Source organism: Macrosteles quadrilineatus, unplaced genomic scaffold (genome assembly GCF_028750875.1).
Source record: "Macrosteles quadrilineatus isolate MER2022 unplaced genomic scaffold, UCM_ALF_1.0 Scaffold_5__1_contigs__length_97177068, whole genome shotgun sequence".
Lineage (NCBI taxonomy): Eukaryota > Metazoa > Arthropoda > Insecta > Hemiptera > Cicadellidae > Macrosteles > Macrosteles quadrilineatus.
This window is the reverse complement of record NW_026542598.1, coordinates 31,297,303-31,319,926: the sequence shown is the minus strand read 5'-3', so window position 1 is coordinate 31,319,926 and position 22,624 is coordinate 31,297,303. Positions and strand designations below refer to the sequence as shown.

The 22,624-nt window shown below is 35.3% G+C and overlaps 1 protein-coding gene across 1 annotated transcript in view; it reads left to right on the top strand.

Annotated features, from left to right (window-relative positions):
* Positions 1 to 22,624, top strand: part of LOC128993807 (laminin subunit gamma-1-like) — a 211,493-nt gene that overhangs the window by 55,153 nt on the left and 133,716 nt on the right. The window contains exon 2 of the mRNA XM_054417822.1: positions 9,445 to 9,712. Coding sequence (XP_054273797.1) covers positions 9,445 to 9,712 — 268 coding nt within the window. The remainder of the gene's footprint in view (positions 1 to 9,444; positions 9,713 to 22,624) is intronic.

Sequence of the window (22,624 nt, the reverse complement as noted above, 5' to 3'; positions counted from 1 at the left end):
ACCTTCACATCCTATGACGTTAGTTTTAGCCCGGAACTGATTTTATTTCAGGCTAGTCATAAAAGACTGCAGCATTATCACATAGATGAAATCCATTGGTGATTGTCAGGACACACCACTTTTAAACAAATATTTTTTAATACACCGTTGTTGTCCATTGTTGTTCAAATACCCCCGCCGCCGCCGCTGCAGACTAAGCAAATTTCCATTTGCCTAATTGGATTTACACTAAAATGTCTCCTTAAAATATCACATTTATTCCCTATTTAAATAGCATTAGTTTAACGAGTACTCTAGGTTTGCTGCAACAGGGAGAGTACAAGTTTTTTTGTAGCTTTAATATACTAAATTATTTGTTCTTTTAAGCTCTACAAAATGGTTTGGAAAGAAATTGCTAAATTTAATGTTTTAGGGTCAAAAACGAGAAAAACAAATTTTTATCCTATAAAACCCCCCGTAAACGCCTGTTCCCATGGTCTGATCATGCTGGTTCGTTAACTCTTTCGAATAAATGTAGGTTTACACGTTTATACCAAATTTCATCAAAATCGGATATTTTTCTTTGAGTTATCGTGCTAACAGACACACATATATATGAATTTGAACGGTTGGTGTTTTTGTTTTTGGCCTCTGACCTCAAAACGTAAAAATAAATCGGCCCAGGGTCCAGGTCTTACCATGAGTACTGTACTACGGTTATAGCTATTATTAGCTGTTATTATATGGGAAATTCGCTAAAACCCCTCCAAGAAGTACTTGACTCAAATGAATGACAACAATAGAGAATCGTCGTGCATTCAACTGAAACATTACAAACAATGTCCATAATGCAAAGCAATATTTTATACTCTCGTCGTATACCTTTAAAGCGGAGAACAGTTATTTTATGTACAGTGCCGTGTTGCAAGAACAAAAGCATCATGTTCTTTGTGAAACAAGTGATGAGTAACTTTTATTGTGAGCCACTGCCCTGAAAATCTTTTAATAATCACACTCGTTTTAGTTTCAAGGAATTCTCGTTCTCCTAAAGCTTTTTTGTTATTTTATGATATACAAAAACATTCCTGTTTCAAAATGTTAGACCTAAGTTTTTTGTTTTTAAATTTAATGGAAACATGTTTGAGGTGCTTGATGGCAATGTAACACTACTTACCATTTATATCAAGATTTTTCAAAGTAGGTAACTTTAACAAATCGACTCTTTGCATTAAAAAAACGATAACTTAACTTGTAATTTTGGTAAATTTTAAGTAAATATCTAACGCCTTAGAAAAATGGTTTTTTTGAATTATGATGCATTTAGAAAAATATTTACAATACACCTGACTATCACTATACTATAACTATAAATTCCATTTCCATGATAAAAGTCGGAGCCAGTAACCAGAACCAGTTGGAGTTTTGTAATGAAAATTAACGTAGTTGAGTTGAGCCATAGACAAGATTGTGCCGTTGTTAATAAATGGTTTCATTGATTTCTATGGAATACGCCAACATAAGCCAAACTAAAATAAAAATTAAGTGTAAATCATACAATTTTTTGTGACACTTCAAATATCTTTTTAGGGAAAAAAAACTAAGCGTAAAAGTTGATTTTTGGGCTGTCACACATTATGTGAATGGGTCTTTAAGCTATATAGCTTACTCATGAACGTTGCTAGTTGGTTATGTAGATGACACCTCTACTTCAGTATCCATAACTTGTCCTGTGAATGAATAAATCAGTATTTTATATTTTAATGGTATTTAAACAAATTATTGTTTGAGTAAAAATCCTCACAAAAATTATAAAGTGAGTTTTAAAACTGATATAATTATTCTAAATACAGTAATACAATTAATTAAAAAATGCATCATTGAAGTAGTTTTTTTTTTCATAAAGCTAAGCAATCTTTCATATATTTTTATAAATTAGTCTTTGACAAGTTACCCAATCACAAAGACCGAGTAGGTCAGTTATGACATTGATGACCGTCCACGACCTTCATATTTGATTGATCTCTTCCCTAAGTGCCTCCCCCCCCCTACCAGTCCCCCCCCCCCACAGCACAACGACCTAACGAGACTTTCACACAATTACTCATTTTAGTAAAAAATTCCTCCTTTCATAAGAAATGTGTATAGTCATGAGTGATCAAAATTGACTTTTCCTCATTTAAAGTCTACAACGGGTACGTACAGTTCCGCAGAAAACCTACGACAAATTATCCGATGAATTATTAGTTCTATATGTGTATATAACATATTTGATATAGTTTTTCACGCAGTATAATATAGATTGTATGTATTGGATATGAACATTTTAAGCCATAGGGACTCATTAAGAAAGAATCTTTTACACTGTTTGGTGGTAAGGTTAAGCCCAGAATAATTACAGAACAAAATATTTACATTGAAATATTGTAATCAATATTTATATCGAATGAAATGTTTATAATATCGTAGATTCTCTGTGGGACTACACTCTCTAATATTTGTTTATTATTTAATTTATATTCATTTTATGTGTAGTATGCAATCCTCAATTAACCGAACGTTTTACTGAGAGAAACCTTCTTGACACTTAAACTGTAAAAAATTCTTTGAATGGTTGTATAATTTCCGAAACATAAATTTATCAGTTAAAATATATGTTTGTCGTAATAGCAATAGTAAAATATTATCAGCCAACGTTATAATTTTATGTTTACTGACTTCTAATTACATACATAGGGCCTATACATATTGTTATTGTTTGCCAAAGTAACAGCTGACTTGACTGAATTGCTACCTGCTTTGACAACAAACGTTGGTTGTTAAGTTAACATATGCATGTTCTGCTTACTCTGTTTCACATACTTTCTTGTGAAACACTTTGTCTTTTATATTTTCCTGCATTTAGAGTAAGCACAAAGTATTAGTACACTGCTACAGTAAAGAATGGAAATACAGTACGTACTAAAAGTAATTAACTATTATTAATAGGATTCATTTTGCCTGGTTTCAAAACTGGACCCAGCTGTCCTTGATCATTGGGCTTTTAAGAAATAGTCCTGGCTAATGAAACAGCTGATCTTAGTCAGTTACAAAGCCACACAGATCATCTCACACCATTATACACTCATATATTTGGGTTAAACACGCACATAGTCCTCATCTCAAATGATAATTGCATTTTCGTACCAAAATAATACCACAAGTACAGTGATATTGAAAACCGTATTCATTCCCACCTACCGGCCTCTCCTTATGCCAAGGCCAAGGTAGGGTAACGTATTCTTGCAAAAGGACGTCATGGTTTCACTTTTCTATCGCATCATACATTATTCAACAGCCGTGCCTTTTCCAACAAAAGAATACCAATTTACTTATTATCTCATTTACCTGTTTATGTATGAGGCTTTATCATGATTGTTAGTGAACAAGCATAATTAATGTTCTATTTATCCGGTGCACAACAACCGCTTGAATTTATGAGTCTGGCCACAATTGTGAATTTTCTGATTAGGGGTTAGTGGAATACAATAATTGTATTCCACTCATTAACAATTATCTTAATAATTGTCATTACAAATTATTGTTAATGACCGGTAGCCTAAAATTAGCAGTATCAATCCTTAATTTATATTCCAGAGTAAAAATGCTCATGCTGGTGCTCGTGAAGTACTATGGTCATGCCGATGCTCATGAGATGTAGACTATGCTCAAGCTGGTGCTCCTGACGTGTAGACTATGCTCATGCTGGTGCTCGTGAGGTGTATAATATGCTCACGCTGGTGCTCGTGAAGTACTATACTCATGCTGGTGCTCGTGACGTGTATACTATGCTCATGCTGGTGCTCGTGAGGTGTATACAATGCTCATGCTGGTGCTCGTAAGGTGTATAATATGCTCACGCTGGTGCTCGTGAAGTACTATACTCATTCTGGTGCTCGTGACGTGTATACTATGCTCATGCTGGTGCTCGTGAGGTGTATACAATGCTCATGCTGGTGCTCGTGACGTGTAGACTATACTCATGCTGCTGCTCATGATATGTCGACTATTCTCATGACGATTCTCGCGAGAAGTAGACCATACTTATGATGATGCTCATGCTGGCGCTCGTGAGGTATAGACGATGCTCTTTCTGGTGCTCCTGAGGTGTAGACTATGCTCATGCTGGTGCTCATAAGATGCAGACTATTCTCATATATATTCTAGTCATGCTGGTGCTAATGAAATGTAAATGATACTCATGCTGGTGCTCATGAGGTGTAGACTATTTCCATGACGATGCTAATAAGAAGTAGACCATGCTCATGAGATGTAGATGATGCTCATGAGGTGTAGACTAATCCCATGACGATGCTCATGAGAAGTATACCATACTCATGACGATGCTCATGAGATATAGACGATGCTCATTCTGGTGCTCGTGACGCGTAGAATATACTCATGCTGGTGCTTGTGAGGTGTAGACTATGCTCATGCTGGTGCTCGTGAAGTGTACTCTATGCTCATGCTGGTGCTCGTGAAGTGTACTCTATGCTCATGCTGGTGCTCGTGACTGTCCCGTGCTATTCATCATCTGTACATGGCCTCTTGTCTCTTGGATATTTATACTCCCTCTATCTTCTCTTGCACCTTCGTGTAGCTTTGTTTATAGAGAGTAAGTAGTCTCGGCGAGCACAGGTGGCTCAGCAACACATTCAATTACTCATGAAGCACAACAGTCCATCAAGACTAAACAATTTGGAATTGTACTAATGGAAATGTCATCACTTGGTATTGTTATTCAACATTTCACGTGATCGGGGCACTATTACTTTTCTCATATTTGTAGATATTTTTGAAAGTGTTTATTTATTTTAATCACATACTCGATGACAACAACACTCGACCAGTAAAATTACTGTGATGACCGAATCCAATGTACGATTTCAACCAGTTTTTAATCTAATGTGAATAATGAAAAGCGTTGAAATGTTCTTTTTTGTTGTGGCTGTTGCTTTAACATTTTTACCTACGACAGTTTTTTTAAAGTAGCCGTTTCAGTTCAGTTTTTAGAATTTGAAATTTTCTCATAACAGCATTGTTTACTTCCATAACAGCATAGTTTTACTCGTAACAACACAATTGGTGTTTGTTATAATGTTTCGTTGCATCACTGTTAGTGGCAATGAGAGGTTATAAACGAAAACATAACCTCTCTTAGAAGTTACGAGTAGTGATTTTTAGTAATTCAAACTCTGTCGTAGTAATTAAAACGATTTTTTTGTGTTCCTGGCTTTCATAACACAAGTTGTCAAAAATGTTCGACAGTTTTTTTAGATAACTATTCAAGTAATTCTTAACAAAAAACATTCTTATCACATCGTAATAATTGAGACAATAGTTTCTAAACATATCGTGTCATTCAGTCCAGATTCAATAGAGGTATGAACAATATTCAATCGCTGAAACAAAACACGTATCCACGGTTGGTAAAATTGAATTAGTTTGCTGTGTAGCTAATTGGATTTATTAGTAATGTAGGTTTCAATATATATTTGAAGAAATTGGACATTTTAAAAGAGGAAAGTTATGAAATATTATCAGTGAAATGACGTTTAAAAGGGTAAATTTGAAGTGGAGCAAAGTCTGTATTTTCCATTATCCAGAGCGCTAGGGTTCGACTTTATTGTTGAAATCATAACGTGTGGAAAGTTTTCCGTGGTACTGAGATGTCGGTAAATACATTCCCCTAAAGTTTATCTGGGATTTTGTATCAACGAAGTTTCAAAACAAATTATAATTTTATATTCTTGTGAAACTTTAATTCAACTTATATTCACAACGCCTAATAATAACCTCAAGTCTCGATTGTTAGTTTTCTGATTCTTATATTTTTTACTTATTCACTTTTAATAATTGTTCAATATTCTTAAGTCTGTGCTTAAACCGCTTACACCAACCCAGCCAAGTCATTTGGCGATAATTTTGGTATTTTCAGTCAATGACTATTATATTCAAAATTTAACCACACATAATCTCCTAAAGGGAAAAAGGCAATACTTTTATCTATCCGTATAGAAGGAGTCTGATGTTAACAAAAATTGTTTCCCAAACTCGTGATCTAAGGAAAAATAAGAATTAGCAAATTTTTCCTCTTCTTTATCATATTTTTTTGTTCATAGTTTCCTATTTGCACACCAAGAGCGCTGCTAGTTTCATTTCAATGAGTTTTGTAATATATTGAAATTTTTTGTTATAACAATTTAAATTGTTAGCAAAAATAATCAGTTAATATTTGCATCTGGATTAAATATATCGTTCATAATAATATGGTTTTACGACACTTTTTGAGTTTTTTTTATTGTCCACGGTTTCACCTTGCTTTAAAAAGGTTGGCGTTTATTTGTTCAGTAATACCTCTCCTATGAAAACTTCTTACCAAAATATGTTTTTATATAACCTTACAAAATACAGGGCGTTTCCAAATTGTCTAGACATGTTATGTGGACTTGTTCCTTGGGCTAAGATAAACATAAAATGCCAAATAAGTATGGATCTAAAATGCCTAGATTTATGTATGTCGTTCTCTGTTTGTGATGTTTCAAAGCTATATTATACCTTTGGCATTTTTCAATCTAGAAATTTCAAAATCAGTATAAATGTGTAGTGTGAAAGGCAAAAAGAGCTAAAAAAACTGTCGTTTCAATATCTTAAGCAATTTCAAAAAAGCATCTAAATCTTTAGTGCCAAATTTCATGAAAACCGTAAATAATTTTATTAAAAAAACTATTTTTTTATGACCACAAAGCTAGAGAATTTAAACCCAAATCAAATGAGAACAAGCAGTATGGTAGTCCTATTAAATTGCGTAACCGAATGTAGAAAAAAAACTGATAACTCGGTTATTTGTTATCTGATTTTAACAAACAAGGTCTTATTTGATTTGGATTTAATACAAATCTTTTAATTTTTACGGTTTTCATTTAATTTGGCGTTACAGATTTTAAATGGCCGTAATATAAAAATGGCTTGAGATATTGGAACGATATTTTTAAAGCTCTTTTTACCTTCCAAACTACACATTTATACTAATTTATCTTGATATAATATAGTTTTTTTTTTTAAATCACAAAGAGACCGCCAAACAGATATCTATTTATTTTAGACCCATACTTATGTGGCATTTTATGTTTGTCTTAGCCCAAGGAACAAGTCCACAAAATATATTCAGACAATTTGGAAACAACCTGTATAGTATTTCTATTTCCTACTAAACTATAACAGTCAATCGCAGTAAAGATAAGCAACGTTTATAAATGAAACCAACTAATCCTAATCCAGAATACTTTGGCAAATAAATATTGACATGGTATTAATTCATTACCAATTAAACCCAATTATAGGAACAGATGAAAAAAAATCCTTAACCCAAACCTGTAGTCATACGAGACAAATTTCAAATATTTAAATCTATTGAACTTTTAATGTGTACTTACTTACTTTCAAGCTTTCACATTCGCCTATTTATTATTCTGCGACAGTGTTATTTTAAATTGAATCAAGGCGAGAGGAAATTGATATTCTGTTGTCCAAGAGGGAGAGGCTAATAAATAATGTATAAGCTTTGGTAAAGTGCAACTTCAGATCATTTTGCCAGGAAACTTTACCCCACCGCGTCTTGCATTTTGAAGTTTTTACTGGAGGTTAAAATGTTATTATTTACAGCATACTCGAAAGGGCTTGTGAAGTAATATATGTTTGCTATAATTGTTTACATAATTCATGGAGTGATAGTACATGAACCAATGATAATCAAAATGTATTAAACTATAACAAATATTTGTCTTGTTTTTGATGATTAATGATGCAAAGTGCATAAGTTAACATTATTATATTGTGCACTGAACTTTTCCCTGTCAAAAATGAAATCCTGGTTGTTTACAAACAAGTAATATCACAAAATTCAATTGACCACAACATTGAATCAATTAAGAGTTTCAGGGACTAACGTTATCATGTTTTAACCCTTTTACACGACCAACACCTGAACACCCTTGGAGGCTAGCGTCTATCTTGGATTAATTCCAAACAGCTGCCGAAGAGTTATTTATCATCAATATTATTTTCCAGATACCGAAGCGATTGTAATTAGAATATCTAGGGCACTGTGGGACCAGAAATGTTCCTTGTGGTTCTGTAATTGTTTTCCAAGTGAGCAAACCTACTACAGTATAAGAGCAATGTTCCTTTTAAAAAGGTGCTGAAGAGTTATTTATCATCCAAAAATATTTGTTAAAATGTGCAATTGTGGTTTCAATATCCAAGGCACTATGTGATCAGAAATTTCCATTGTAGCTTTGAAGTAGTTTTATAAGTGATCACAACTAGGCACCAAGTACTCTTAAATTAAATTTCACCAGCCCCTAGGTCGTCTTTCCACCTAGGGCAGTTGTTTTTAAATACCCAGTCTTGACAAATGTTATGTATTGAATCAAACCAATCTTGCTTCTATCGGTGGTGAAATCTCGCAACTGGTTTCATCGACCAATTCGTCAAGCCTTCTTCACCTTCAGAGTTCTTTGTCACTTGTTGAACGTGAGACGAACCGGTTGTACGTGCTTATTATAACACCTGATAATACGCATTGAAGCCAATAACAATCAGACCATCTTTTGCAGTGTTATTATACCATTCAACATTGGAGCTGATTTACAATTTGGAATTCAAATTCTTTATGTATATTTGTTTGTATTGATTGATCTTGGGTGCAAACATATTTTACAAATCGGAGTAAAATTGTGCCCTTAAAAACTCAAAAAGGATCATTTCATAACTTTTTAAGAGAGTAGCATAATTATATCATTTACTAAATCAATTTTTGTCTGCAGTATTAGTGAGTTTTCCTATAGGATAATGTCGGTTCATAGCTTTCATCTGTTCAAGAACAGATTTAAAATGGTAAACCAGCAAACCTAGTACTAATTTAGCGAAAATAAGAAATTTGATTCACAAATCGTAACAGTTCAAAACTTCTTTCCGAGGCAAAACAAATAATACAATACCCTTTTTTCTTTTAATATATTATGATTGGTTAAGATGGTTTTAGCTGAAATCGGAAAATCGTTTGTTTAGAACGGCTGGAAAAGTCATATATCAGAGTAAAGCCTTAAAGGAATTAAGTATGTAGATTATTGAGATACGGCATCTATATCCAAGGGAATATAGTCGTGAGAATGAGTGTTAGATTAGCAATTATTAAATAGCTTTAATCCTTCCCCAGACCGTAGATTACTTCAGCTCAAATCTTTTACTGAGAAACCCCCAATGGCGTTGGGAAACTGAGCCATTTATTGAAAAATCCACCTACAGTGCTATCAAACCTTACTTATCATCCAATCCATGACATTTGCTTACAAAAATAATTCAACGACTTAATAATATTTCAAAATTTGTCTTCTTTTTTCTAATACTCTACTTTTCATGTTCCAGAGATGCCTGCCGAGTTTCGAGAACGCTGCCTACGGCCGCCTGGTAGAGGCGACCAACACGTGTGGCGAAGGCCCCAAGGGTGCGATAGAGTTCTGTAGACAGACCAGCAGAGAGTCGATCACGAAGTCTTGCCAAGTCTGTACCAGGGGAATGTTCCCGGCCACTCATCTGACGGACTTTGTCAACAACACTGTTACTTGGTGGCAGAGTGAGACTATGCTGGAGGATGTTCAATACCCAACACAAGTCAACCTGACTCTACATCTAAGTGAGTACCGCAGGAAATTTTTATTAAAAGAAGAAAGTAGTTTTTTGTTAAGAGAAGACTGATCGGGCGGGCATTAGGCTAATTGCGCCAACTAACCTGAGTCAGGTAGTCGGGTGTTCCCGAATTCCAACTAGAGCCACCCGATACGTCCATTAACTGCGCCAAGTGGCGGCCCTCTTTGAATGTATAATTGAGTAGGTTAGGTTAGGTTAGGATAGGTTAGGATGGCCTGTAAATATACTAACAAGGATTCTGTCGGTAACTGACCACTACCTGGCTTGGGCTTTGCGCAACTAAGGAACATTTTTAGGGACCCTTTGAGCGTTTATTAATACACGACCAATCAGTCACCCTAGGGTTGGGTTAAATGTGTTCTTCAGTGGTCATTTTTTCGAAGGTTTACCTAACGATTTCAACGGAAGGCGGTATGAACGTTTTATTTTTGGATATGCCGGGGATTGAACTCGTCCCTCAGCTCTTAAGTCCACACTTTAACCACTCGAATATAGTCCGTTCACAAAATTTAGGCGATCTAAGAGGAAGGTTTAATAGGTCCACACCACAATTTTAGCTTAATCTGTATACCAGCTGATTAGCTCTTCCCTCAAACCGCTTGAATTTCGTGAGCAGATTATAGTAATGCATCCCCTTAGGTTTTACCAATAAGATATTCGAATTTATTGCTATATCCCCTAAACTCCAACTATGACTTTGGATTTAGAAATTGTTTCTTATTTAGCAATCAGCAATAGCAAAGTAGATACTGTGCTCGTATAGTAATTAGATGGTAACCGACACATGCCTGAGAAAGTTCTGTGAGAAAATGAGAAAAAAATCTTTCGAAATTATTCTTGATCTTTAGGGTAAAAAAATCGTCCTGGCTACAAAACTAGCTGATTCCAGCTTTATCACTGAATAATGATAAAGCTGGAATCTCATTTTATTGAACCTTGTTATTTATTCATCGTTTCACAAATTATTGTATTCGTCAAAGGAGTTTAGCATAAGGTTTTTTTATTTAATTAGATCCGTACCGTGTCTATTTTAAGGTTGTGTGAGCAATCTGACGATTTACTCCGTTTTTTTTCAGTTATAATTAATATGAATACTCTTAATTACACAGTTGAAAGTATAAGAGTTATTTTACACTTCACTTCTTGATGTAACCATAATCACTCCATTACGAGGGAGATACGGGGAAGCTCGAGAGCTCTGATGTGTAAACCTCATTGAAGGCTCTTCAGTCAAGTGTAACACTAGACTACACTGAGTATAAAGGGGTTTATTGTAGGTTATCTGTCTTCTCAAATATTACAAGTAAATTTCCCTAAATCGTTGACACCTATTTAACCTCTATTACGTAAAATAAGCTGTGAAAATATTTTCTAAGTGAGGATTATTGGATATCCAGATTTTGTACATAATTTTTAATCTCAGAACATTCTTGGTACCATGTTTGAAATTCTCTGAACTTTGTATTTTTTTCGCTACTCTCAATAAATACATTAGGTTGTCCAATAGTTGTGATTGTCCAAATACAAACGGAATCTAAGACTGGGTTTGAGATTGATCTGGCAACCGATTTGAAGGAGAAAGTTATGCCTATTATAAGCATTGACTATTGGATACTGGCTATAGGCAACCCATGTATTATGGACCAGCTGTCGCCAATATTTTTTTTAAAAAAGAACGTAGTTGTGTGATCCAGTCACAGAATTCCCAAAAATTGTAAAAAGTATGTGTGTGTGCGCGGTTTAAAATTCTATGTGACACTTTATTTGTTGTTGCTGTCTAGGTCATAACAGTTGCTGCTCACCATAAGTCGTTCCCTAAGTTTGAATTGGTAACAAAGGTGGTGTATTCAACAAAATTAAGAAATTGGATCAGCGCAATCTGTCGGGGGCTCACATCAACTACGACGATTTCGATACGAAATCTGGCTACAAATTTAACATCTGGATGGAATGTATAAAAAAAGTGTAGATAGACCTCCTATAAAATATAATTTATTATATTATTGGAACGACACAAAACCTCGTCAAAAATCCAATTTAACCTTTAGGTAATAGACGAAGAGCTAGAGTTTACATCACAAGTTATAATAGGTGACGTATTTTAAAAATTCTTCGAGGGCTGCAAGCTCATTCTCCGAGCCATTACGGGTCACCTCGCCTTATAATTTGTAGCAGACTAAAATAGCGTCCTAGAGCGATAGTTATTGGATTTACAGGCTGAAACGCCACTTAGTGTCCCTGCCCCACTATATATCAGCGCCAATATGGCCGACACATAAATTCATCTTTTCATTCAATTTCGCTGTTTACTCTCAAGTCGATTATGGGTAAAAATTATAGAGGAAAAAGCAAACACTTGTGATATAATAATTACTTCCTCTTCGTTGGTGATTGGTCAGACAGTATAGTAAATTAAATGTGCTCTTGATAAAAAACTAAATCTAAAATACTCTACCAATGACTTAAGAAGATCAGCCAGTCACTGTTATGTTATTATTTTTTAATTTTTATCCAGTTTTCAAGTTTAACTAAGGCATTTACCTAAAAAAATGCATGTCATAAAACTAGTTCAAGCATTTCTTTCCCTCGATAGTGTTACGTGTTAAACAAAGCGATCGTAAGTAGTTAGTACATGAACTGTTTCCTGGTCTCGTTGGATACTAATAATATACTCGTATTACTGTGTGAACCATATTCACATAGGCTATTTAAACGTCAACGAGAATATCTGGGAAAGCTGCCTTCAAGTTCAAAGTTTGTTTTTTAATTATGAATGTTATCTTAATTAACTGAAGGTTTCTTAAAAATTGGGTATGTTGTATAACAGTACTATGTTTATCTTCCTAGCTACAAAAGTTTGAGGTTTGTGCCCTTAAGAGGGGGTTATTGAAAGACTGATATTTTTCGGGGAAGTTTCACATCAAGACCTTTCATTCAAGAATGCGGTTGATATGTGTGCGGCTTATGGCGTTCTTCAAAAGTTCGTGAATCTTATTAGCTTTGTATTAGATATTAGGACTTTATATTTAGATAGGCATACACGAGTGTAAAGCTGCTAAATTTTACCTGCAAACTTGATTTTTGTAATACGAAAAAGCGAAAGAGACTTATTGAAATTCACAGAAGTACACGCATCCTCAATTCTCACATTCGTCATCGATGCACGCCACAGCTGACGATAGCAGAGTGAGTGACATACAAACAGCCACATACCCGATGATCCCATTGGTTTATTCATCAGACTTGACTCCTCCTTCTTGGTTGGTAATTTATATTGGTTCAAGATATTTAGTAATGTAAATTCACAGTACCGGGGGACCGAGCCTTGCTCGGTTGTAGTTATTTGGGTTTAATAGTTAAAATAAAACAATATTATAAACAACATTTTATGATTTACGAAAATTTTTTCTCGCACAAACCATAGATAGACATTTGATTGCTGAAATAATAACAACTTGTAATGTAAAAGCATACAATTGAAAAACATATGATACATCTTGCATAAGTTTAAGTGCATATAACTTTTCACCCTTCTGGTAATTGAAACCCGTTGTTTGAGTTTTACTTACCAAAAGGACAGCAGATAAAAATATGATATAAACTAAATCATATTAGTTTCAAAATGTAATTATAAATATATAGTTTGTGGTTGTGCTTTATATTACCAAAAGTATTACTGTTATGAGCCCACATAAGGTGGCTTGGGGAGTCATAACCTAACCTTCATATTTATATACAAATATGTTTTCCTACGAAAACTTTTCAGACACAAAGTTTGTTTCATTATGTATTTATCCAATCTAAATTTTAACGATTTTCTTCATTTATTAATTTACTCAAAAATGTACTTTTATTCCATTTGTACAACTCATTTTGTTGTTAAATTAATTAGTTTTAATTACTGGAAGTTTTAAAGATATGACGATTAGCATTTTTGGTCTGTAACATTCTAGCCATGAAGTGCATGGGGTAATAATTCTGCATCATTCCATTACCTTGGGAATATTTGTTGTCTGCACTTGCAAGGCCCAGCTTTGATAGGAAAACAAAGGGAGATAATTTAAAACTCTATAGATACAATCCCGTTTGTATTTGCTTTGATTTATACATTTTCTCATGTATATCTTCGGTTAAATTTTCTAATGGATGCCAGTACAGTGTACCAAGATATAATTCATCCTACTAACGACTAACGTTATGCATCTTCTAAAGAAAAATCTCTTAATACTCTCTATTTGGTAGACGCACAGACCAGAGGGTAACAATCTTTTGTCCGTGGTAGAAGCTTTCAAACGAAAGAAAACAAGTTTACAACCTTAGTAAATTTGCTAAATGCAATTTTATAAAATCCTGTGTGTAAACTTAAAGTGTCTATTTTAATTTTCCTCCGTACTCAGTATACCCTAAACCTGCAGCCGCCCTTTAGAGCCGCCCAGGGCCACTTTCTCAAGATCGCCGCCCAAATCAAAGCTGCCCAATTATCTTGGGCTTGGGCCCGCCGCAATGAAGCCTATTTAGATTATTATCTTTAGAATGAGGACTAATTAATTTTACCGCAGCAATAGAATGTTTTAATAGACTCATTTTGATTGATAGTTATGGACACTCGTGTGAATCCGTGGTCAATTTGGAAAGTCTATTGTAATCGGGCAACGATTCACGTAAAGAATAACTAAAAAAATTGTAAAAACCTTATTGGAGCATATACGACCAACCTTAAACTCTTTAAATGGTGAATGAATTTATTTGTTTGTTCACTGCAAATCATGATCTAATAGGCTCATAAGAATCTCATGGTATACCAACAGGTAGCGAAATTTGCGAAAATGAAGTTTCTGTAAGTATTACTGGAGTCAATGTTACTTAAACATTGTTAAAATCCTCTCTAAATTTTCAATTTCCCGTGTAAATATTCGTATCTTTCTATGAAGTAATTTCTTCCTTACCAGTTTTAAGAATACAAATATAGTAATTTTTATAGTTTTTGAAATTTCATAAAATATGACTATGTTTTATTGATCAAATTTTCTCGCTATTATTTCCAGGGGTATCGATTTACGATGTTGTCAGTTTTCCCTACTTAATATTTACTAGTCTATTTAAAATTAACAGTCTGTTATTACTTTTATGCGCACACGCATCTTATGCAAATGCATAGCTAAGTGTAAATGTAGAATTATTAAGTGTTGTTAAACATGTCCATCCAGCAATATTTTAATCAAACCACAAAGTTAAGTTATTTCTAGGGTATGCTGCTTAAAATTTGAAAATGAAAGCATTAACATGTATAACACTTGTTCCCTCAGCATACTTGAAGTTAATCAATTAAATACTCAAATCCCAATTGAAGTCCTGGAAAATATAACTTTTCAATTAAAATAAATCTCTTTTAGTATTGAAATGTTACCGACGATATTGGCCAATTAATTAAGTCGATTCCATTCTGTACCTGTTCCTAAATCAGTGCTTTTATCAGACCTGTCACTGCTAAGCTATTAACAGTTCTCTAATTATACAGTTTCGCTGCACTTGGGATCCAGTTTCAGTAATAGGTTCTTGGCTAACTTGAAATAGCTAATTTACCTGAGTGACTTGCCATATGCCAAACTAGGGTCTAGACGTCGCTCTAGCTGATTATAATTTTGATTTTCGCTTAAGTAGCTGTCTTTCCTGAAAAATCGGATTTCGGTCATAATCGGTTTTTTTTCAGCGCTGCTTAAATCAACATACAAAATTGCCATTTTAAAGTAGCTACGAATGGTGTTTTTGGCCTCTGGGGACATCAAAATGAAAAAGTAAATCGGCCTGGGCCTAGGTTTTACCATGTTTCTTACCATGTTTACGGTAATAGCTACTTCCCTATAGGGAAATTCGCTAAAAGAGAATCATTATAAGGTTTAACAACAGTCAGACCGATATTTGGGCATAGAGAACACATACAGTCACTTATGTAATATCTCTTACGAAAATTTCTTTTCGAAATGAAATCGGATTAGGAGAGAATGATAAGACCATAGGAGGAAAGAGTTAGTTAACTACAGTTTATTCGACCTGGAACATATTGTTATGTCACAATATTATTTTTAACTTGTTAACGAAAGATGAAACAATGTGAAACACAATGGAATTGAGAACACATTAAATCTCTATTGACGTGGTTAATGCTTTGTGTTTGCTTTTGTTTAAATAATTTTAGAAGACTACAACAACCGCAAAATCCTTTTAAACAATCTATTATAACCTAATTCATTTATCACACAACTATGTTTGTTTCATCATGAATAAATGATAAACATAACATAAAGCGAGTCTGTTTTGTATGTTTATAAAAGGATAAACCCTGGCTGTCTGAATAAATAACAGCGTCGTGGTAACCCGAATTCTGGACGAAAATGTGGCTAACACTGCTGCATAATACATAGAGCTCAAACTTAGCCGCATCAACCATGGAGTAAGAAGTTGCTGTCATCCTGACAAAATCCCCTTGCTCTTTGCAATTGCAAAATCTTGACTCGCTTCCAAGTGTTTTTATTGCGTCCAGTTAATGACTTCGGAGCTTAACTTTTTACTTATTGATGTTTCCGAGATTTTTATTAGTTTTTCATCGATTTTTAGATGTGGTTTAGAGGAACGACTGTTTATGTTCTTTATGATTCCTTACGGTTTTGAGGTGTCCAGTTGTAAACTCTATGTTATTCATAACACTCACTAAAATTAATTATTGATTAAATGTTTATCGTATAATATTAGCACAGCTTGTTACACATTTTTACTTTTTGGGAACAAAGGGCGGAAACGTTTTTCGCATTTCTTCTTGCCATAACTAACTTATTTTGCCATTATCACTAACGAAACATGGCAGTTGTAAGGATTCGAACTCGGACCGCTAGAACCAAAGTCTCGAGCTTAAACTAGACAACTTATGCCCAGTCACTAAGTGCGGCACAGTACAGTACAGTATCACTAAAACTTCTACGATTACTACGCACAAATTGGGGTGCGAGCTCTCTAGATAGAGCACGGGGATTTGGTCCCCAAGGCTTCGGGTTCAAATCCCGCCAATTATGAGTGGTATTTAGCCACGTAGCTAGCGATCCTGTATGGTCAACCCTGAAGTAATAAACCATAAGGTTCCAGGATTGAGCCTAGCGTCTTAAAATATGTGTGTGATTTGGGGAAGCAAGCTGGTCTAAAGAACGAGGCTTTTGTCCCAGAGGCCCCCGGTTCAAATCCCACCAATCCCCAATGGCGTTTACCTACATTGCAATGCTGCTATCCTGAAGAGCTAAGTTAACATAATTAATAAAAATAAATTATAGCGTCATTGAATACGTGGGATGTGAATCGGGGAAGCAAATTGGTCTAAATTGCAGGGTTTTTGTCCCAGAGGTGCCCGGTTCAAATCCCACCAATGGCGACCCCCAATGGTGTTTAGTTAGCTACGTTGTAATGGCTGCTATCTTGTAGGCCTGGCCTGAAGTAATGAAAGAAACTGTTCCGGATTTGAGTCTAGCGTTTTAAGACATGAGGGTAAAACAAAAAAAAAATTAAAAACTACTTCTACGACCACTACGCATGCCCAGTCCCCGGCTGCGGCGCCGCGCGGCCGCCCTGGTCCCATATTTACGACGCCCACTTGTCGTATCACCGGTGACGTCACTCGGTTATAGGCCAGCAATTAATGTTTACAACGACCAATCATGTACCGCTAATGGATTGTGGATCCTAGAGTATTAAATGTTAGTTATTACAAGTCGCTTAATGAACTTGGGACTATTTTGAAAAAGGTTGGACTCAATTATGACAAGGGATTCGTTTAGTACACGGACGGTCTCTTAGTTTTAACTGGTTCTGTAGCCACCTGTTCACTTACTTTCAATGCAGATGATGTAGATTAGTTTTTTCTTCTTTGTTGAACAGATTTTGTATGATGAGCTATGCGAGTTAGGTTATTTTTTGCAATTAATCCAGTTGCTCCAGACAATTTGAACTTTTCTTTACGTAGGCAGAATTTTTTTGATCACATCAATAGTAATACCACCCAACCGAGAATGAAGGCTTTATTTGCTTAAGGACGAACTGGTTTTAATTGTAGTTATAGTCATTATATTACAATTTAAAACTTTTCCCATGTTTCCACTCATTCCAAGACAGACACGATCGTGCGAATGAAAACTTTCTGTCTTAACTTTTGGTATATAAAATACATCTAAATGAACTACGAGACGCCTGATTCTAACTTCTCAAATTTATCAGTCTACAATATCGTTAGCCGAAGGTGTAATGAATGTACCATAGCAACGAATAAGTTCATTATCATTACGAGTTGAACTTAATGTTCTTATTATCAGGATTCTTAACATTACTGAACAAATTCCAATATCCAAAGAATTTGCCAAAGCAGCACACATGCCCTGTGGAATTTTACGAGTTTCTTGCACAAACATCGATAGCTTTACCACTAGATGCTACTTTTCTATAGCCTTCTATAGACAATGTATAGACTTATGTGATTCCAAATGGAATGTTTGACAACGTCACAGAAATTCTCTCAGAAATGCTATACTTTACTTCTACACAAAACTCACTAGCTTTATGGCTCTCTAGCACTTATGGCTGTCTTTTTCTGGAACCTAGCGATCTTAGGAAAATGTAGCATACAGTAATTTCAAACTCTTGAATACGTCGCAAACATTCTCTCAGAAATTCTACGTGTTTCTTCCACATACAAATCTCTAATTTTACCACCAATGGCTAATTTTTTAGAGCCTTGTGATCTTAAGACAAAAAATACGTAATTCCAAATGACACTGTGAATGACGTCGCATAAACCCTCAGAAATGCCACACTTTTATTCTTCAAAATCTCCCTAGTCTAACTTTTCTGGAACCTTTTACTTGATTCTAAATCAAACTTTTTACGACGTCGCGAAAATTCTCTCAGAAGTTCCGATAGTTTCTTTTACACAAAAATCACTAGCTTCACCACTGATGGCTAAAGTTTTCTGGAATCTATCTTAGGACTATTGTCCTAAGATACAATCAATTTTAATATCAAAACTTTCGAAAACTTGGCAAACATTCTCTCAGGAATACCAACGTTTTCTTCTACATAAAACTCTTTAGCTTTATCACTAATGGCTATAATTTCTGTAACCCAGTGATCTTAGGACTAGTCGATTCCAATACAACTTTGGACCTCACAAACATTGTCTCAGACACTCCTCGTGTTTCTTCCACACATAGATCTATAGCACTAATGGCTAACTTTTCCAGAGCCTAGTGATCTTGAGACAATGTATAGTGTTGTAATGTATTCTACAAAGTGTTCCGCAGGCATCGGATCCTCCCCCGCTGTTGATATATCACAAGGCTGGCCGTTATGGGAGGCGGTGCGGCCAATCGAGTGTTCAGAGCCTTCTGCCTCGAGCGTTGAATCTGCTGTAATAGCAAGTGAGTCATCGAGATAGCCGTCTTGGGGAAACTATCATTATCTAGTGTATTGGAGATACTTGTCGAGAGTTTTAACACGTGGGGGTGTTTGTATACACTTAGGTACAACCAGAGGTTTTCTGCAGGCTAAGCGAGTTTCTGCAGACGTTATGGATGGATGTGTTCTCTGAAAAATTACGGATAAATGTGGTTTCTGCAGAAGTTGTGGATAAATGGGTTTTCTGCAGAAGTGAGGGATTGATGGGGTTTCTGCAGAAGCGATGGATAAATGGGCTTTCTTCAGAAGTGACAGGCAAATGGGATTTTTGCAGAAGCTGTAGATTAATGTATTTTCTGCAGAATTGACGCATAATTGGAGTTTCTGCAGAAGTGATGAATAAATGGGGTTTCTGCAGTAGTTATGGACAAATGTGTTTTCTTCAGAAGTGACGGATAAATGTGGTTTCTGCAGAAGTGATGGATAAATGTGTTTTCTTCAGATATTGCATCAGACGGATGCCGATCATAAGGAAGATCATTGGTTTTTTTGATCGTTTGAAATTGAACCCAGCTGACTTTGATCATATGGTCCACAATATAAAGAACCACCTGTTTTCATTAACAGTGAATTTCATTAGTCAACACTCACCCTTCATTCGTCTGGTCTCAAAATACGCACCCTAATGTATGGTATCTAAATATAATCTAAATTTCGATCAAATAAGCCTATGATAAAATAATGTTAAAAATCCGATATTTATTGATACATTGGAATAATCTTTCACATTTTAACCCAACACAACGCAAAATACCATATGTGTTGTGTATTATGTAAACAAGTTATATCATACGGTTTACCTGGATGATATAACTTGCGTGCCGATATGGGTTGGTGCAACTCTTGAAAAATCCCTTGCATAAATCCAAACTAATAGCATTATACTATAAGTGGATTTACTGAATTTATTCATTTCATTTCTAATTTTCAACCATCCCAGCATTATAGAGCTCCCATAATACGCGGGAGGCTTACTATCCTACCTGTGATTTTGTCTGTTGTTATTTCCCTGTTAAACATGATTAAAACAATAGCCTAACTCCAATCTTGGGTACTCCAGTCAAAATACAAGATGACAAATCTCAAGAGTTATAATAATTAGTGACGTCAAGTGGTTCTCTTAAAGAGGGGGGGAAGGGGTGGGGGTTGTGAGGATGGAGAACGTGAAAGGGGAATGAGAGATGGCGAAGTCAGAGCATCTGTTGTAGTTGTAAGGCAAATAATCATTAACTGCTAGTCAGCCATTTGCAGATTCATCCAACCCACTCTAGGCTGTATTTAAACACAAACATACTGCTTATGTGTGTTAATTGGTTTGTGATATCTTTTTACTTTGCAAAATGTATGTCCATTTAACGAGAAAGGTCATTAAAAAGTTAATCTTCTTCGTACGTTCACATAAAACACGATTTTAGGAGTAACCCACTGAATTTATTTGTAATTTCTGTAAATCCCATACAAATTAGAACTGTATCGGGGAGAACATTTAAACTGCTTCCAAAAAGTCATTGTGTTGATTATTTTCAGAAAATTAATTGAAAATGCTATGATTTTCTATTATTTGCACTATTTTTTAAAACCTACTCTATTTTTCATAACCACTTTATTTCTATAGGATGGACTCATACCAATGCTCTCAAACGTGTAACAAATGCGTCACAGTATTTAAAACATTTAAAAAACTCGTGACGATATAAAAAAAAATTCAAACAACTATCTCTAGATGTTGTTAGTATTAAACTAACTAACAAAATCTTTCCAGTTTTCGTACGTTTTTTCGGCGGGTAATTTTTTTCTAACAAGAGTTTTTCCAGTAATAGAGAGAAAACAAAATGGTGTTTTGGTCCAAAAGTATTATAATATGTGAGTAGCGTCACTGAATAAAACATTGAGGACGGGTTTGTTTAGCATGAACGCTGAACAAGACGTTGAAACTGACCACTTAGTTTGGTCGACTGAGATAACAGGGTTTAGAAAAATATTTACACTTTCCATCCTACAACATATTGTTAAAGGCGTTCGGACCTTCTACGATGTGAGGTAAATTAAGTCAATATTACGAGTGATTACATATTTGATTTATGTTAACCTCCTTTAACTCGTGAATGGAATATATTGTTATTCCAAAATGATCAAAAACTATTTGATTGATTGATTGATTGATTTATCGTCCCACCTAACAGGTTATCCTAGGACGCTATGTTCTAGCTCGGAACTATTCTTGCACATTATTTCAGGTTATAAGGCCCACCTTTCGGTAATGGGACCCGAAACTTCAGGTAGATGCCGAAAATTGGCCCGGGCCCTCAGAAGGGGGCATTATCACGATAACATCCATTGGTGAGTACGGGGTTAGAAAAAAAAACGGTCTATTTAGTAGGCTTCAAGATAAGTTAATGGGTGAGGCAAATTTTGACAAGCAAATGCTGTGTTACGAAACAAAAAAAGAAAAGTGGACACCGAAAGTAAACCATCCTGGTGGAAAATCGGAACCCGATCAAATCTCGCGATTTGTACCCCTAAAAAGTGGATAACAAGAGAACCTCAAAAATTAGTTTCTTGGACCTGTTATTAAAACGAATCTTTATGCAACCGCCCCAGAGTTATGTGCACTTGTTGTCCAGTTCCACTTAGATCTCGACTTATCTTTCTCCATCTGTGGCTTATCAGGCCAGTGATCAGACCGCTGAGGAATTAATCGTCCACAAATTATACCCCTTGAGAACGCGGCTGTAATGGAGAGACAGTCGGTCTCCACGACAACAGTGAATGGCCAATTGTCAACAGAAGAGATAAATCTTGGACATGGAACGACGGACTGTGGTCTGTCGGTGACGGAACGACGGACCAGCGGCATTGTTCCTTTGGTGGAATTCCAAGCATCAAATGGAAAATGTGAGAAATCTTAATTTCAGGTTTACTTTTACCACAGAATGAAGAAAGGACTCTCGAGGTAGGTTGTGCAAGAATGTTGGATTGAAGATTCAATTGCATAAAAAAGGCTTGCATAAAAATGTATAAATAACAGAATGTGATTTAAAATGAGCCTCTATGTGGTTCAGTTTCACTTCTTGATCTTCGGGTATTGGGCATGTCCTTGAACCGGTGAAAATACTGGATGATTTTGATGCATTGCACGACGTCCAATGATATAAGGCAGTGTCACGATGTCCAATATACAATATTTGACTGTTGCACGACGTTCAAGTATCATCATGTCCAAAATTACAGTAACTGCAATAAACATATTCTTTCTACTAGTTCTGAACGTTATGAGATTGGTCGTAGTGAAACAGCGCACTTTACATTCTTAAAAAAAGTAGCAGTTGCACCATGTCCAAAGCCTCTGCCTGTTGCACGACGCCCAAAAGCTCACTCTGTCGCACTGTGAACACTGTTTTACCGAATG